The sequence below is a fragment of the Nuphar pumila genome, chromosome 14 (genome assembly GCF_984573655.1).
Source record: "Nuphar pumila chromosome 14, dmNupPumi1.hap1.1, whole genome shotgun sequence".
NCBI classification, from domain to species: domain Eukaryota; kingdom Viridiplantae; phylum Streptophyta; class Magnoliopsida; order Nymphaeales; family Nymphaeaceae; genus Nuphar; species Nuphar pumila.
In genome coordinates this window covers 11,069,974-11,088,592 of record NC_143262.1, presented here as the reverse complement: position 1 = coordinate 11,088,592, position 18,619 = coordinate 11,069,974, and the positions used below count along the sequence as shown (strand labels likewise).

The window sequence follows — 18,619 nt, the reverse complement described above, 5'->3', positions numbered from 1 at the left end:
CCTGTGGCGGTGGTCCCATTTCCACAGCTTTGCCCTTGCCTGCTACCCCATAGTCGGGGCCCCACTCTCCCTCTCTTTCTCTCTCACTCCCTTTACGCTTTTGCCCTCCCCGTAATCCCACCTATGGACCCTTCTTTCTTGCCCTCTGCGGCTCTGTCCATGTTTGTGTCCCCACAAGCCACAAGCCCACAACGGTAAGCAGACCCCACCTCTCTCTCTCTCTCAACTTTTTGAGTTTCTGCATAGCCCCCTCCTCCTGATGCCAGGATGCCTTGACCCCACAATGGAACAGTCGTTCAATGCATTGTGCATGCCGCTATCGTAGCACGCACGAGGTCTACTCTCTTTCTCTTTTGTATTTAGGGCATAAATGTGTAATTGATTATATAAGAATTAAGGTTTCAATTAGCATTTAGGTTTATGGTTTTTGTATTTTTTTTACCTAATTATCATTTAGGTTTTCAATGCGATAAATATTAATTATTTATTTTTATATTTTTAAATCAACATTATACATAATCCACATGCTTGATTTTAGTCAGAAATTTGGAAGTTTTGTTATTTTTTGTTTAAATTAGTTTATGTATGAAAACTATGAATGATGTTTGCTATGATTGAGGTTTTCATTTAGTTTTTTTTAAATAACATGAATATTTAAATAGGTTTTAGAGTTTATTTATTTTTTTAATAGCATTTAGAGTCATATTTTGTTTTTAAATAAGTTGAATATTTAATTTAAGTATTTTTATATTTTTAATTAATATTAAACATGATTTTACATACTTGAATAACATAAGTGCATAATTGATAATGTAAGAATTAAGATTTTGATTAGCATTTAGGTTTAGGGCTTTTTATGTTTTTTTCTCCTAATTAGCATTTAGGTTTTTAATGAGATGGATATTAACTAATTATTTTTATATTTTTATTAATTAACATTGTACATGATCCACATGCTTAATTTTAGTTAAAATATTAAGGGTTTTGTTAATTTTTGTTTCAATTAGTTTATGTATGAAAACTATGAATGATGTTTGCTAGGATTAAGGTTTTCATTTAGTTTTTTTTTTAAATAGCAAGAATATTTTATTAAGATTTGAAGTTTTTTATATGTTTTAATAGCATTTAGAGTTTTATTTTGTTTTTAAATAAGATGAATATTCAATTTAGATTTTAGGTTTTCATTTTTATTTTTTAATTAACATGTATTTTTTTTCAATTAATTCAGTTCTTATTCACTTATTAATTAAGGTTTTACTTTTTTATTTGTTTAAATGACATGAATTGGGATTATGAGTCTCATGTGTTTTTTTTTAATACTTGACTTTAGTTAGAAATTAGAATAATAAAATTTTAAATACTTGTTATTTGTTACCTTTTGTTCATTGGGTTGGGTGCTTTCATTTATTAGCTTTATCATAAAGATAAATCAGTGAAAGACATAAAATTTGCTAAATATGTTTTATGTTACTCTTTGTTTTGAGTAACTTGTATTTTTTAAATTATTTATAAAATATTTATAATGTATTTTATAGATTTTTTAGAATATTAACTAATTAAATTGCTATTTATTTGTTGGATATTTGTGTTTCTTTGTTACGTCTTATTGAACACATTTCAAGATCGAAGCTTGAGTTTAGTCACACTGCATTATTCATGGAAGATACTTTATTTGAATGATATAAGTTTGTGTTCAAACTTTGAATGTTTGAAGAAATTTATGTGCAGACTATAAAATTTATAATTTTGAATGAATTGATGAGCAGATTATGAAATTACATGTTTGAATGTTTGATGGACATGTTAAAATGTGTTTGAATGAATTTGTTTTTGTATTAGAAATAATTTACATTTGTGTTTGAATTTTTGAAAGAATTTATGAGCAATGAATAAATTTATATTTTTGAATGAATTGATGGGCAGGTTGTGAAGTTACATGTTAGAATGTTTGATGGTCGTGTTAGAACGTATTTGAATGAATTTACGTTTGTGTTTAAATGTTAGTAGACGAATTTTATGTTTGTATTTGAATAATATAAGTTTGTATTTAAACTCTGAATGTTTGCAGAAATTTATATTTGAGCAAGGAATGAATTTATAATTTTGAATGAATTGATGAGCAAATTAAAATGTGTTATATAAATATTGTTAGACTATTTACACTAACTATGTTATTAATTAATATGTAATTGAAGACACCAATTTAACTATTAAGTTCTTTAATTTTTTGTTAATAAATGACTAGATGGAGTGGGACGAGTCATGGAGTCGACCCATTCAAGTCATGAATCATGAGCGGATAAGTTGATTCCTAAGTTACTATGCATTTGTGCCCACCCTAGCTTAAATTTCTTGCTCCACCCCTGGATGTAGTTAATGTCATATTCTACTAATCCAATGTGGCTAAACAACTCTAAAATTGGATTGGATTTGGACAATGAAAACCTCATACTAAATCCATTTTTTACAGGTAAAATGAATTCAAATATTTATTGAACTGGGTTGGCAAAAAGTTCAAAGTGGCGTCTACATCCTATTATAATTAGATATGGTTTTGGCTTACCAAATGCAACTGAACTGAATCAGACTCCCTACATTCAGATTTGTCTACAAAAATCAGTATTCGTAAATGAATTGTAGGATTCACATCCATGATCCAACAAACCCCAAGGTTCTCCCTTGAAGATCCAGTATGGATGTCAAGGGGTCGGATTCGTGTTGGATCTAGGAATTACCAAATCTGACTTAGTCCGATCTGACCTTATCAGATTCGGATTCAGATGAAAAAAAGATAAAACCGAATCTGGATCCGACTAGCCAAAAACCCAATATTTATACGTAATCGGATTCGGGTCAGATATCGGGTTACACCGACCCCTTGACGCCGTTCCCGTTTGGCAGCACGCTAATTTCGTGACAACTGGTGATGTCTCGTAGAGCCGACGCAGAAGAAGGAGGAGGGGATTTACAGAGTCGTACAGCTCCTTCCATGGCCCTCGTGGAAGGTACGTTCGAAGAGCTCCACCCCTCCCGGCTCCTCTCCTTCGTCTTCCCCAACCCTATCGACGGCACCCGCTACTCTCGATCCCTTCGGTTCGCCGTCCTCGACTCGCCCTCCCGAAACCCTAACCCTAACCTTAACCCCAAGATTGCTGCGATGCTGGTCCCGATCGGCCGAGAGGACGACTGGATCTTCTCGACGGAGGGCGGGCACCACCAGCTCCTCCGTTCTTCGCGAGTCTCGCGATTGATCCTTGTCGGGAACCCTCCTCGCGGAAACGGACGCGTTTCTCGGGTTTTCGCCCGGCCGGAGGAGGGTTTCGGCGACGAGGAGCTCGAAACTATCCTGGTTCCGCTCGTTTTGGCGTTGTCGCCACGAATTCTATTCCGACACGGCCGGATTCCGTCGATTCCCTTCCTTCGTTACGAGGACGACATCGTCCGCCTCTCCGTTGTCTCGGAATCCGTGGGTCCGATCGTCGGCGAGATGTTGATCGAAGACGCTGAATTGATCTCTGCAAATGTATCGGGGGAAGGGGTTGGGGTTAGGGAATTCAGGAGGAGACTGAGGTTTAAAAGAATGCCGAATCTGATCCAGACGGAGGTTTCTCTGGTTAGAGTTCTGGAGTCCGAGAATGCCGGTTCCGCGGCACGTTTCTTGCCAGATTTGAGGCGCTTGGTGCATCCGTATCTTCCACCCATGGTTGCTAGCCTTGCTTTGGCAGCGCCGCTGTTGGAAGAGTGCAGTAGGTTAGGTTCGCGCCCTCGTGTTCTTTGCCTCGGAGTCGGAGGCGGTGCGTTGCTCGCGTTTCTTCGCGTGCATTTTGAGTTTGATGTTGTTGGAGTGGAGATGGATGATGTGGTTTTGAGGAATGCAGGGCGTCACTTTGGGCTCAATGAGGATGAGTTTCTTAGGGTTTATGTTGGCGATGGGATAGAATGGCTCGTAGATTTAGCTTGGCGGGCTATCGAATTCGGTCTAGTTTCCGATGAAATAGCAAGTCTTTGGAGGCAATTGAGTGCTTCAGAGTTGGGATTCAGTGAAGAGAATTCCAATACCGTCAAAGATGGAGTTCTTGCTTGCAGGGGGAAAAGGTCGGTTGAATTAGGAAGCTGCCCTTTCAGTGGTGGAGTTGATGGATCTTTGGTTCACGTAATTCTTGTAGACGTGGATTCCGGTGATGCTAAAACTGGCCTGAGTGCTCCTCCATTGGAATTTGTCAGGAAGAGAGTCGTTTTAGCTTGCAGGCTAGCCCTTCATAATCGTGGAATTCTGGTGATAAACGTTATCCCACCATCCAAGTGTTTTTATGACAACATGGTGTCTATCTTCAAAGAATTTTTCTTGGAGTTGTATGAAATAGAAGCTGGCAATGGTGAAAATTATGTGCTTGTTGCAGCTACATCATGTATGAAGTTTGTCGACAAAGAAAGTTTTATCTCAATGAAGTTAAGACAAATCATAGAAAAACCATTTGTCGAGCAAATACGAAAGATCTGAGCATCAGATATAAAACTGATGTGAATCCAGGCGCATGAATAAGCTGCAACAGCTTGGGAGAGTGATGTGGATTGGGGGCTTAAAAGGATTTGAATCTATTACTTTACGCTATCAATTTTCTAGTTGATTATTTGGATTCCGGTTCTTTCAGAGCCTATAAAGCTGAAATCTTGAGGAAGTTTGGTTGTAGAATGGAGTGGATCCTTTCATGTTTTCTTTGCCATGGTGCTAGAGCATGATCATCTTCTCGATATATAAAAGTCCTGGCAATTCAGGGTACGTGTGCCCCTAGTTAGATATAATCCATCCATTTATTGTAAGTGATGGTAATTTATTCAGGAAAGATGAAGAATTCAGTTGAGTTGTTATTTCTGACTAGTTAATTGTGGTTGCAAAATTAGCCTTGTACTTGAAGTAGAATACTTGCGTCTCACATTTTAATGTGAAAATGATATCTTGCATCAAAATATTAGTTTCTCCTTAGATGCTAATACCTTCAACCTAAAGGTGAAGGCCGCTGGTTTCTTTTTTCTTTATTTTTTTCCCAACACCGTAGGTTAACTTTTGGTGTCCTTTAAGTGGTTCTATAATTTCTGCAATAAATTAGTTCTAATGGTCTCTACTTCTTTTGTTTGTTGAACACGAGAACAAGTTGATTGCTGTGACCTAGTCAATCACCAACAAGTTTGTGCAGATTGCACTCACGCCTTGCTGGCTGGTTGACCAGAATATTATGCTAACTTGCATAGACTCTTCAAGGCTTAAGCTTAGATAACCAGTGTACATCCTTTGATGCACTAACTTGATGACTGTGGAAGTCGTTGGTTGCTTTGGAGAATAGTTGCTTCCAACTTCTTGGAACATTTGAGTTGGATGCGGTAGCATCAGGCGCCTTGAGTTTTTTTGAATCAGACTTCCCACTTTTATAGGTAAAACTGCTCTTAGATGCCAATATCTGAGAATGTGTCAAGAGAAGGACATCCAATTAACCTAGAAGACTTTTGGATGTTGAAAGCTGATCTAATTGTTTGTGTAGTGCACTGTGTGATTGGCCATTGTATCATATACAATGATCATCAATATCGCTTGGACATGTAAATTCTCGAGCACATGGATGGTCAGCATTGCTGTTGCATACAAAAGCAACTGAGCTACTTCATATAACTACACGTCAATTATATGATTTACATATATATGAATTTGTAATTTTGTATGCTTGTTAATCATTTTCCAAGAGTTGAAATAGGTGTGGAGTGCACCAGCTTTAACGAGGTGTGCTTTCCAGTCTTCCTTGCATAAAAGCGAACAAAAACATTTGTCTCTGTTAGACGAACAAATCGAAACATGATGACATGTTTAAGTCAATACCCTCCAAATGCTTCTTATCAGCTATCATACCATATGTAATAGAACCGTATCCTTTGTATCTTCTCTATGGTTGACATACATTACAGCGTGGCTATCACATAATCCAGTATATGCTATTTATATTGTACAAATAAGCTTTTTTCAGCTAGACAATGAAAAAAGATATGTATACTTTTTGCCAGGATGAAGATTTTACTTATATGTCATCAGTTTGAGGTAGCAAAGCATATCCTTGGGATTAGCTTGGTAATACAAGTACAGGGAAGCAAGATACATGGGTTTGGCTGATATTGGCCCTGTCAGCCTGGCAGGACTCTCATCGAGCACTTGAAAGATTGGGCAAAGGTATGTGATGCAGTTGAGACTTTCAAGATGAAAATAGTAGAATAATTAGCATCTCACAGAATTTTATCATTTCATTGATTCTAAGCCTACACAACGTATAAATTAATTCACACTAAATTTGTCACTCAGGCATTGTCTTAGTAGGCTGCTTGCAATGTGATCTACTTCTCTCAAGATAACAATTGACCATATTATTTGTTGCTGTTGTAGATATCTTGAAAGAATTATGTTGGTCTTTGCTTTTCTAGTTTTATTTTTTCCTACTTGCAGAAACTCTATGGAATCTCAGTGCCATATTGGAATCAAAACATTTCTACTGTTGGGCATTCTTCTTGCTCCATTCACTAATAATATGGGTCTGTCAACTGGCACACCTTCCTCTTCCAACAAGGTTAGAGTGCTCCTTGAATTCATATACGTTGGAGATATCTTCAATGTTTCTAAGAATGAACCCCTTTCAGTCTGTCGCCTTTAGTTCTAAACAATGAGTAAATCGCAAAATGCCGCCCAGCTTATGAGCTATCTGCAAAAATCCATGCCAACTTATTTTTTATTACTTTTATCCCCCTCCTTTTTCCATCTTTGTTTCAAAGACATGCTTGCTCCTAATCACTTAATTGACCATCGTTTAAGAAAAAAAATGACTGCCTTCATTATTTATTACTTTAACAAAAGAACCTAAGGTGAGTTCTTTTATCAACAAAACAATAGAACGTAATTTTTTACCTTAGTTGGGTATTTGAAATGCATTAACAAAAGGCAGGCTGTTAATGTAATAACAAAATGTTTGGCAGATTTTTGTAATTTACTTGGTCATGACTAGTTCTGATCCTAAGTTAACTATGATGTTGTGGTTGGTTGATTTATTGCAGGATCTTGCAAGTTCATCTGTATGTATCTCTTGTTTCTCTATAGGCATATAAGAGGACATGGTTTAGAGATCAATTTACCTCAGGACATCTATTTTAGGATTTTGTGTTGCTTGGTCGTCCAGTCGTTGCCGACCTTACCGGATTTGTTCATGTGATGTTACCTTGACCTTGAGGCTGCTTTATTTTTACTGTAGATATGACTCTGAGCATGTAGTCCCTGAAACCTTACAAATCTGTGAACTTTTAATAATTGAGGACTTGTTTAACTTAAACTTGTATTGAAACTGGTCTTTTTTAGCATTTTTTGTCTTGGAAAATGCTCAGTTCAGTCCATAGTTACCTGAAGCTTCTTGCTACATGGAGAAACTCGCTTCCCTGGAAGCTCGCTTGGGAAGCAGTAACTCCTTGCTTTTCTGAAATGAGGGGAAGCTTTGGGAAACCCACTTTCAAAATATGAGAAACTTGATTTCCTTTAGTGGGAAGCCTGCTTCTTCTTTGTTTCCCAAATTGATTCCCTTCATCTTGCTTAAAGTTTCCCTCTCACTTCTTTTTACTTTCCATTAATGTTTCCTTTAAATTTTTTAAATTAAAAAATTGTAATTTTTTTATAACAAGCTTACATGTTGGTTTTATAAGGTATTATAATTGTGTTCATGTCATTTCTTATTTGCTTTCGCTTGTGCTTCATTTTGCTTTCTATGCGTTTCCTTTTCGTTTTTCATGCACTTGCAGAATCACTTCATAACTGTATTCTACTTCTCACTTCATACTACTTTTTAGCACTCTCTTTTCGCCTCCGCTTCCGCCCCCGCCTCCTCCTCTGCCTCACGCATCACTTCTCGTATCCATTTCGTTTCCTGGTAACTATGGTTCAATCTATCAACTGATTGCAATTATTTCATTCAATGTACTAGCTGTTTTTTCTTCTCTTTTGCTTAGTGACTTCAGCTGTTATGTCATGCACTTATGCTATGGTCTTGGAACTTTGTCATTTCAATTGCAGTTTCTATTTTGATGGGTTTGTTAGCCTGCTGGTTTCTGTTTTATTTTTTGTTTTCGAGATGTAGGAACTGCTCTACTGGAATGATTAAGAAAGTTTGTATTGCTCTCTTTGGTATTAAGCATGCGGTGCTGTTTATATCCTGATGCTATCATTTTGACCTAAATGTTTGAATTTGTCTTTTAAGTGTTTCCGACCACCCACCTGCCCCCTAATTGCTTCCTATTATTTTTTCTGGTTCCAGGTACTTAGATTACTTTTTTCTCTAGGACATGACGAAATTAATGATCATGATGTCATCTGCAGCATGAAATACTCGGATGACTTTATTATAAATTCTTACATAGAAAAATATGGTGAACTGCCCAGTTATGAGTATGGAGGGCAGTTAATCAGGGAGCTTTGCCATGCTTCAAAAGATGAGTGACAAATTGAGATGAAACCCACGATCAAGATGGCTGTATTTCAATGTCTGATGGGCGAGGGTTCTCATCGCCATTTACTTTTATCAATGAAATTTCAAATCCGGTCAAACGCTACTGCCGATCTCTCTGGACAGTTATGTGGGTTGGTGTTTGTAGAAAGATTACGGCCAGGAGTCTTTGCAGACCCTTTTGAGCTACAAAGACTTGCCCAGCGTGGTAGTAAGGCAACCCTCCACTACTTTCATAAGCATGAACCTCCCTAACCTGAAATTTTGTCTAACCAAAAGCTTCACTGATTGACAGTATTCGTTGATGCTGCTGTTTTTGGAGACACAAATCTTGAACTACCATCTGCTTTTTCGCACCAGTCTGTTGTGGAGGTTCATGCTAATATTGGGCATTATATTTCATCAGATGGCAATGGCAGGGACCATGAAATAACTTTGGAACTACCACTGCATGCCCGATATCCTGTAAGTTTAATTAGGATTGTTGCTATTGTCATGCCTTTATTGGTTTAATGTGCATTGGGGTTCGACTAACCATGTGATCTACTGATTGTGCTTCTAACTGGAATATTGGTTGCAGCCCCTTGGTGAAAGTGTTTTTTCAACTGTTGAGATTGGCGCACCAGATGTGATAATACAATGCCGGCACAAGAGCGAAGTTGCTTCCGGCGCCTCATGCTTTCTTATCGGTTTGGATTCCAAATCAGGTGAGGATGCATTAAGGTGGATGATACCATCGGGAAAGGAATCACATCAACTTTTGTGTCAAATGGTCACAGCTGGTTCAACTTTGTTATCTGCTCTTGCAATTGTTATGGTATCAATGCAGTCGTTACCGATGCATGAAAAAGAGTTGTTTTGATGTGCCTCTTGTCTTGTGTGCTTTGATCTCTCTCTCTCTCCTTCTTGACAAACACTAATGTGAGCTCTTTGGTTTGTTATGAGCCTGCACAATGAGCTCAATAGCATGGACTTGGCCATGAAGTTGGGCTCAAACAGATTTTTGGAGCTTGACTATTGAGCTCGAGCAAGTCTGCTGAAAGTTACCCAGATGGGCTGAGACAAGTCTGCTCCACTAAGAACGATGCTCGGGCTCGAATTTGGAGCCAACTGAAAGTTTTAGCCCGGAGTACAGGCCGGCTTGTGAATGTAACTTTGGTCCAAGGTTGGCCAAAATACCCATCTGCTTTTGGATTCTCAAGATGGATCCACATGCAAATCTAAGCTTAAATTGAAACTCGTAGTTCAATCTGAATGAGGACACCCTCTCTAGGCCCAAATTCTGGTGCATGTTGTGACCCTGATTTAGGTTTATTCTGGAAGCTTATCAAAGTCATTAATTCATGAGACCAATGACTTGCTCTACCTCTCCAAATCATGAACAGTCCAAGATCTCATAGGAGGAAAAATTGCTCCATCTCAATCTTAGGAAGCTAAACCAAATCCATCAAAACAATCATCCAGGAGGTGACACCCTACATCCACATGGTTAGCTCAATCGATCACTGCACCCAGTCTCTCAGATTCCAATTTACAATAATTTCTACAAGTAAACTGCTTGTTCCCATTGGCTCTACTCATCTGGTAAGGGCGACTTGTGAATGTCACCAAATTGACTAGATGTCATAAGTTCAAAAAATCTTGAGAGTCTCTTGCCGCATGGTTGAAGCTGGGTGTGCTCTTAAACGGGCAGATGGGACCTCCTGGGTTTACCAACAGGAGGCCTGACAAAGTACGGTCAGTGATGGGTTTTTTTCCCTTGGCTTGGCGAAAAAAAAGAAAGAAAATAAACTGTTTGACCTAATCAGATATCACCAATAAAATCTGGATCAGGATTCAACTCTACCTCATTGTGTCATGTTTGGAACTAGATTTGATAACTGATAATTTGTGAACAAGATCATATCCGATCCGTTTGCACCTCTAGTTTGATCGGTCAGAGCAGTATTTTAGTTATGTCCCATCAGTCATCTGCTGACACGTATAGAAAAATTTCTCAGTCATTAGTATTTGAATTTTTTTGAAGAGTATCCGTAGATTTTGCAAAATTGGCAGCTAAAATGGCTCTACTTTAGACATAAAAACCTGATAAAGGCCAGGTTTGAAAACCGAAACTGGGTCCAATAACAGACCATGTCGGACCAGATTGTGCAGCTGGGCAACTGCGTTGCAGGTCCCCTTGACGGTATGGGATGGGTTCAGGTTGGACCAGTGTTGTCAGTCTGGGTGCGAATCGACCAGAAAATCAACTGTGTTGCAGGTCCCCTTGGTGGTATGGGATGGGTTCAGGTTGGACCAGTGTTGTCAGTATCGGTGCGTATACTGACCTGAATCGGCTATTTTTTAATAAATATAAAAATAGTTTAAAAGTAATTTTTAAAATTAATGGCTTTAACACGTGTCATTGACAAGTAATATTTTTTATTTTTTATTTTTCGATTCAGAACAATTCACTTGAGAATCAGTATCGGCAATTAACCTGAATCGTTGGCCAAACGTTACAGGTCCGATTCCGATACTGACAACATTGGGTTGGACTTCTAACCCACTTTCAGCACACCCAAACCTACCCATGAACGTTGATCACATGTCAGTTTGGGGCTAGTCTACACCAACAGGGGGGGGGGGGGGGGGGGGGGCAGGACTGGGCTGTAGCCCAGTCCTGCCTCCTGAAGCAGTTAATTTTTTTTTTTTAAAAGCCCAGTCCTAGCCCAGCCCTGATTCCATATGAAATAGATTTTTATCCATTTTTTAGCCCAGCCCTGACTGCAGCAAATAGTTTGATTTGTTCATATGAAATAGATTTTTATTAATAATTGTAGCCATTTTTTATTTTATCTCAAAAAAAATACTAATTCGGGGGCGCTTCCCCCAAACCCCCACCTATCACACAATTTTTTTTTCTACACCCCTATTTGCCCCCCCCCCCCTCGCATGAATCCTAGCTACGCCCCTGATCGTAAGCATGGCAGGCAGAGCCAACGCGGCTAGGTCTCTGATCCTGAGGGCGGTTTCTCCATGTAAATATATATAAAAAGAATGTATTGGATACAATTCTGGCCCAAATCATGCCAAATTTGCTTTCTTGATCCAGTTCTAGCTTCTATTAGACCCAACCATACATGAACTGGATCCGATCTGTACTGGATACACTACCGGGATCTGATAACATGGTTGGATCTGGTTCAGACCTGTGCCAGAAGTCCGACACCAATCCCATCAGACATTGAGCAATCACGTGCAATGATCTCGACTAGTTGACCCAGTCTTAAGATGTCAAATTGATGTAACTGGGTTTGGTTGGCCAATAGTTGGGTCTGGCTCCGGATTGCTGTTCAAACCCTGCAACTTATTTTGTTTTGCTAAATTGTTTCCCCAATGCAGCTTAGGTAAGAAGCTCAACTAACTCAGATCATGCCTCCACAGTCTAGTTCATAAAGAAAAAGTGCAGCCTATGTGTTGTTGAAACTGCCCAGATAGAGAATTTTGGATATCAATACTACAAATATTTACAATAAACCTTTTTTTTTTAGCTCGCAGACCTCCAGATGGTAAAATCCTTGAGGTTCCCCTTGCCAATCAAGAAGTACACCCAGCTTTGACTTTGCGACAAGAGACCCATTAACTTGATGAGATTCACAATAAACCTATTTTTAGTAATGCTTCTTCTTTCACTTGGACGAGGGCTGGGAAACAAGCCAAGCCCCTTGTGGCTCAACTCATGTTTGGCTTGTAAAGATCTCGTTCAAACTCATAAAATAAGAAATGTATTTTTGATATATTTTATTATAAAAAAAACCCCTTAATCAAGAAGAAAATACCCAGTTCAAAAGAGAAACCAAGATTGAAGAAAAAAAGAATTTAACTAGTATTTTCACTTGTCTACACAAAAGTACTATATATATATATATAGGCATTGAGATCCTTTTTACACACTTCTAAGATGATTTCAATGACTTTTGGCCTTCTTTTCATAAGCTCCAATAGTAACTAAGAAAATTCATTTTAATTAAGAACTAATGGCTCACTAATGCAAAAAGAAACCAAGATTGAAAAAAAAAAGAATTTCACTAGTATTTTCACTTGTCTACACAAAAGTACTATATATAGGCATTAATTGAGATCCTTTTTACACACTTCTAAGATGATGTCAATGGCTTTTGGCCTTCTTTTCATAAGCTCCAATAGCAACTAGGAAAATTCATTTTAATTAAGAACTAATGGCTCGTTAATGCAAAGAGAATCTTTACACAAACATTTTCCTTTTTTTATACAGTTGCAGTTCTGGCTTATCACCATGCTTTTGCCTCAGCAAAGGGTGATGCCCATGGGATTTGAACCTAGACCGCTTACCTAGCAGGTTAGGCCCTATCCCACTGGGCTATGAACCCTTTATATAGTAGCTTTTTCAGTTTCCCCATGACATTCATTACACATTAAATAAATTTGCATGCCCATGCTATCCACACATAGTTATATAAATACCAACTTTACCTCTAAAATCTTTATATTAATTAAAATGCGATTAACACGTAACAGGAGACAAAATTGATCTTTGACTAAGACCCAAGCACACAGTACAATTCAAGGTTTACATGTATTTTTTTATAATCTTGTTTCTTTCAGTTATAAAATAATGTATTTTTTTCTATAAACAAACCAGCTCAAACTTGGCTCGTTTAACTCAGGCTTGACTTGCCACAAAAATGAACCAAGCTTGAACACTTCAAAATCGTCTCATTCAGCTCATTTACCAGTCCTAATTAGGACCAGTACCAGACTCATAAAACCCACAGAAAATGTAGTTACAAATCCAAACTTGTTTTAACTCGACAGAGGTGAGCACTCTGATACCATAACCTAGAGATCATTGGTTCCAATCAAATGTGATAGAAATTGTACCATGTGTGAACATGCAGGAGAATTATTGATGCAATTGTTATATTAGTGGCTTTAGTGCCAAATCATTGTTAGCTTAATTAGACCACAGTTAACAATACTTGAAATGACAAAATATTGTTAAATAATGATCAAAATGTTTCACATTCAAAACCATGCCGGAAAAAGGCACAAGGAAAGAGTTACAAAAAATGACAAAAAATTACACGGGTTTAATTCAGTTTTTATTTTGTAAAACAAGGTAAAAAAAATTAACATATTCGTGCCAGGGTATAAGAACTATGGGTTTCAGATCTAAGACCAAACTTGATTGGTTCCAAGATAAGTTAAAATCAGACCCATATTATAGTCTTTATGAGAAGTATTTTTTTAATTAAAAAATTTCATGTTCCTAACTTTTCTCCCAAAAGGAGTAGATTCTTTTGCAGGCATACTGGAAAAGATGATTATTATTTTTTCTTTTGTTTTCAAAGTTTTATTGAAAATATGTGGTTCAAAAGGGAGTTTTGCTAATGGCTTACACTAGCTTGTCTCCTTGTTGGCTCCCCTTTCACATAATGCATTTAATGTTTTTTTTTATATATATAATTTTTTCCCTGCCTCAAAAGGTAAAAATAGCAGCTAGAATTTGCTAAAGATGGTATAGCATTAATTGGCAATATGTTGGATACCAACATTTCAATACACTTAAAGGCTGATTTAGACCTGCCTTAATCTATGGCTCCAAGAAATCTCAGTGTGCAATATCTTACAAGTTGGTTACTTGGTTTACATCATAATCAAAAGAGGTTGGCGTTTTAGTTACTTGACTGTTGACATTTGTTATAAAAGAACTAGGTGCACTAATAATTTAAAAGAAAAAAACTTAATTCATTTATTCTAATGGATGGAGGTGATAGGAAAGGATATGAATGCTTTGAACCTCACCGAGGACATGGCATTGGATAGAAATGATTGGAGGAAAAGGATTCATGTGGAAAACCCAGAATGATTTTCTTTTTTGGTTCATATCGTCGACACCAATTGTTTTGGGATGAAGGCGTAGTTGTTGTTGTTGTTAATTACATATTAAAGTTAACCATTGCTCATATAGGCAGTCTTTTCCACCTACTCAAAGCAATCTAACCTTGTCCTTCCACATAACCTGGGGATTCTTCTAACTATTTCTTTTCTTTTTTTAAAGGATTATTTCTTTTTCTTTTTGAACAAGGAGAAACCTTCCTTATGGTTAGGACATCTTCCTGCGGGTGGAGAGATGCAGTGTCCACAATGTAAAACTTGGTTCTTTACTTCTGCCGTTGAAGTTTTATGCTTGTGGGACGGGATCATAGGTGTGACAGGCTGAGCCAGCATGACCAGGTCTTCTGTGTTTCTTCGGGTAAAAGCATTCACCTAATCAGGTATGTGGAGCACTTATAGGCTCTCCAACTATTTATTTGATCCTAATTATTGTCACCAATTAATTGATAAGCATGACAACTGTCTATAAAAAATTTGTAGACGATCATGATGGACTAATGATCATGCAATAAGGGCTGATGATGATAATCAAATTGGACCCTAACTCTGTTACACGGGTCAATGAACAATGTGAAAATATTGGAGATGAGGATAAGAAAATTTCACATTTGGTCTTAAAATCCTGCAACATTAGTTATTGCATCTTCACAATTTGAAAATGCAGGTGGCAGTTGAATGGCGTATTCATTGCCGTTGGATTGGTGTGAGTTGTTAGTAGACCAACAATTTGGAAAAGGAGAGGGCTAACGTTGACGTTGCCCCCTTGATCGCTAAATTTCAAGAGTACAAGTCAAAGGGATTGTCTAGATGCAACAACTTAGCTAGGAGTGTGGTAATTCTGTATAGTGAATTATTATACATAGTATGGAAAAATGTGGCAGGCTCACCTGGGGTTTACCTTGCAGGAAGGCGAGCCCATTAAGGGTGCGTTTGGAAGGGAGAAAGAGGTAGGAAAAGTGATACAAAATGGGAAAAATTGTACGGATACGGATTTTCTGGCCCTTCCAAACAAAAGAGACTTTCGCTGAGAGAATTTTTCTAAAAAGTACACTCCATGGGGGTGGAGAAATGTTTTCTACCAAGAGAAAATTTATTTTTACACTCCCCACCACTGCCATCACCCACTATCTCACCATCACCACCATCCATCTCAACACCCCACCACCACCCTCCTCCTCCTCTCTCTCATTTTTTTTTCACATTTTTTAAGTATGTTTTTCTCATGCTACACAAAACAAACGAAAAACTTTCTTTTGAAAAACTTTTCATATCAAAAACTCTCCTAGGCAAAACTTTCTTTTTCTATGAGAGTTTTTCTCTCTTTCAAACGTGGCCTAAGTGACTCAATTGTTGACAAGGTTTCCTCATCATAAAAAAAAGGTGTCACGACCAAAGGGGGCTTCCCTTGTCTGGTAGGAGCAGCTAGTGCACGTCACCTTGTGTTGGGACGATGCCTGTTCAAAAGCCATTGGTATAGTTGTATAACTAGTAGGGGTCTGACTAACCCCACGGCCCAGCTTGCCTTTCAAAAAAAAAAAAGGTGTCATGATTTCCGGAGTCAGCTACAGGCCCGCTCACCTGTGATTAGGGGTGGATGCAATTGTTAGAGGTTTCCTAGACATCTCTAATTCGATTCTTGGGGTGGACACCTGTGGCCTTATTGCTGAAGTGAAGACGAAAGAGCAGATTAGGTGCAATTACATTGTACACTTTGAGTGTGCTGCTCCACCTGACTGCCATCCATCCCTAAGATGTAGGGGGGATCAGGTGCAGCAGCACACTAAAGTGTGCAATGTGATTGCACCTGATTTGCCGACGTGAAGAGAAAGGGGTAATGTGATGGGCTTTTATACAGAGGATTCAGAAAGGGGGCCGTAAATGCATTCATAAAAAAATTTGTGGTACCAACTGGGTCTCCGCTTTTCTGGTAGGATCAACTAGTGCACATTACCTTGTGTTGGGACGTTGCAGGTTCAAAACCCAATGGTATAATTGTATAACTGGTAGGGGTCTGCCTAACCCCAGCTAGACTTTAAAAAAAGATTTGTGGTAATTCTGTATATTGCATTGTAGAGCACAACTCTCAGAATATCACACATTTTTGGTAAATGGGTCTAAGAGAAACATATATGTCAAAAATAATGGTAGTTTCTTAGATTTATAATTTTTTTTTTGGATAAGCAAGCTGGGATTAAGATAACCCCATGAGTACAAAAGAAAGAATATTACAAGTCCATTGAAAAAGGAAACCAATTGGGTGGTTTATCCTTCCATATCTGAAAAGGCCTGAGGTAGATTGTACGCAATATGGTTGGAAGTCTTTGGAATCCATGAACAGCTAATTTGGCAGAACAGAGAAAAACACTGATTTTTTTTTTGAACGAAAGAAAAACACTGAATTACCGGCCTCACTTCAAGAAGATGAAGATCAGGATTGAGGATGGCATCCTTAATGAGATGAACCTGATCTATATCAGATAGTTGAATAATTAATTTAGCTTGAACTGGGACTTGAAGTAAAATCCGATGCCAAAGTTCCCATTCAGCAGTAGAATTTGTATGTGAATGAGTGAACCAACCAAGACAAAGAACCATGCCTCCATGATTATGGAGAGAGAAACCCATTTGGAGTAGGTGACCATAAATTGCAGCAACAGAGAGTTGAAGCCATCTAGGAGTAGGCAGAATACGTTTACTAGCATCTGTCCAACAAGAGAAAGGATTGAGAAAGATAGAGGGGCCATATATAGGTGGGTCATACCTGAATGGACCAACTGCTCCTGACCCGGATGGGCATGAAATAATATGTATTAAGGGTCCGAAGAATGTTGGACTGGCCAGACCATCTTATGCCTGGCTTAAAATTGACTTGATAATTGCAGTATCATTTAAAAAAATGGATCTTGTCCCGGGATCCAGATAGAGGCTTCAATCTTTGTACATATCAACATCAATTCCCAAGGATAATAAGCTAAATATAAAATATAAAAGATAACAGGGGTAGGATATTCCATCTACTACTTGGTTCCATGTTTGTCTAATTAATTTCTTCAAACAACAAGGGTGAAGGGAGGGATGAAAGAGTGGGATGCAAATCATCGTGCGTTTGAAAAATGGAAAGGAAAATACTAAGGATAACCCTAAATACTTCACAAATACTACAAAATATCATAATTACACTTTCAAAGAAGAAAAGTACAGGCATACTGTTTGATACTTATTGGACTCCATAACTTGGACATATGGTGACATTGATGACTTCAATGGACAAAATTTTTAGCGTATAGAAATAATATCTCAATTGGTGCTCATCCTTGACTCCATCTAAGTTGTGAGTCAATCCCTTGGAACCAAACGGTTCCAAGGTTTGGTTTGGATGACTAATGTTTCCACCTGTGGTCACCAGGCATAGCATGTTATTTTTTCTCGGAGAAACCACCCCAGGCGTAGAGACTTAGCCGCGCTGGCTCAACCTATCGTACTTACGGTCGCTGTCCTGTCAGCATAAAACTCTGAGAGCTTACCCCTCGACCCCAAGGACTGGCCAAGCTTTGGCTCACGCAAGGGAGTGACACCCATGGGATTTGAACCTAGGCTGCCTATCAAACAGCTTAGGCCCCATCCCACTATGCCAAACCCTTTGGATCTAGGCATAGCATGCTATTGACATAGCAAAAACATTTACATTTCATGAGTCAAGTGCTTGAGCCAACTTTGTTTACAATCAACTTGGTAAAATCCACAAGTTGACTCTCTAAGTCAGGTCACTAAGACTCTTCAAATCACTCCCTTGAAGTATCCAATTAATTATATACTATATATTCTTAACCAAGATTACAAATGTCTTGTATTTGGATGGTGTGAAGGTCCTTTGAAGCCGTTTAGGGTTTGAAAATTAGTGAAAACAAGTGCAAGCTATTTGATTTTCTCTTGAAGAGAAAATTCTGTCCAGAATTGAATCTTGGGATGGAATTTACCTCTCCAAACCATCCATGGTCATCCTTATTCGTCATATGCTTAATGGCCTTTTGCTTCACCATCTTGCCATTTTTCACATTAAAAAAAAAAATGTGAATAAAGGTTGAACAAGATCCTCTCTAATTTCCTTTAGGGTCGATTAGGCTCCTCTAAAGTGCTTGTTAATTGGAATAGTGCTTCTTCCCCAATTCAGCGAGGTGGTT

The 18,619-nt window shown here is 38.1% G+C and overlaps 2 protein-coding genes across 4 annotated transcripts; both read left to right on the top strand.

Annotated features, from left to right (window-relative positions):
- The first annotated feature begins 2,941 nt into the window (after positions 1-2,941).
- Positions 2,942-4,869, top strand: LOC149816370 (S-adenosyl-L-methionine-dependent methyltransferases superfamily protein). Its single transcript, XM_089986740.1, has one exon. It carries the CDS (start codon positions 2,990-2,992, stop codon positions 4,499-4,501), a length of 1,512 nt encoding a protein of 503 aa, XP_089842866.1. The 5' UTR covers positions 2,942-2,989; the 3' UTR covers positions 4,502-4,869.
- LOC149816369 (uncharacterized) lies at positions 2,965-9,387 on the top strand. Of its 3 annotated transcripts, XM_089986743.1 has the most exons (6): positions 2,965-3,005; positions 6,052-6,214; positions 7,867-7,946; positions 8,331-8,727; positions 8,815-8,984; positions 9,100-9,387. In XM_089986743.1, exons 4-6 carry the CDS (start codon positions 8,523-8,525, stop codon positions 9,379-9,381), a joined length of 657 nt encoding a protein of 218 aa, XP_089842869.1. In that variant the 5' UTR covers positions 2,965-3,005; positions 6,052-6,214; positions 7,867-7,946; positions 8,331-8,522; the 3' UTR covers positions 9,382-9,387. The 3 variants fall into 3 exon arrangements, with proteins under 3 accessions (XP_089842869.1, XP_089842867.1, XP_089842868.1); XM_089986741.1 differs by lacking the exon at positions 7,867-7,946; XM_089986742.1 differs by lacking the exons at positions 2,965-3,005; positions 7,867-7,946 and having other exon boundaries at positions 5,829-6,214.
- Positions 9,388-18,619: the final 9,232 nt, after the last annotated feature.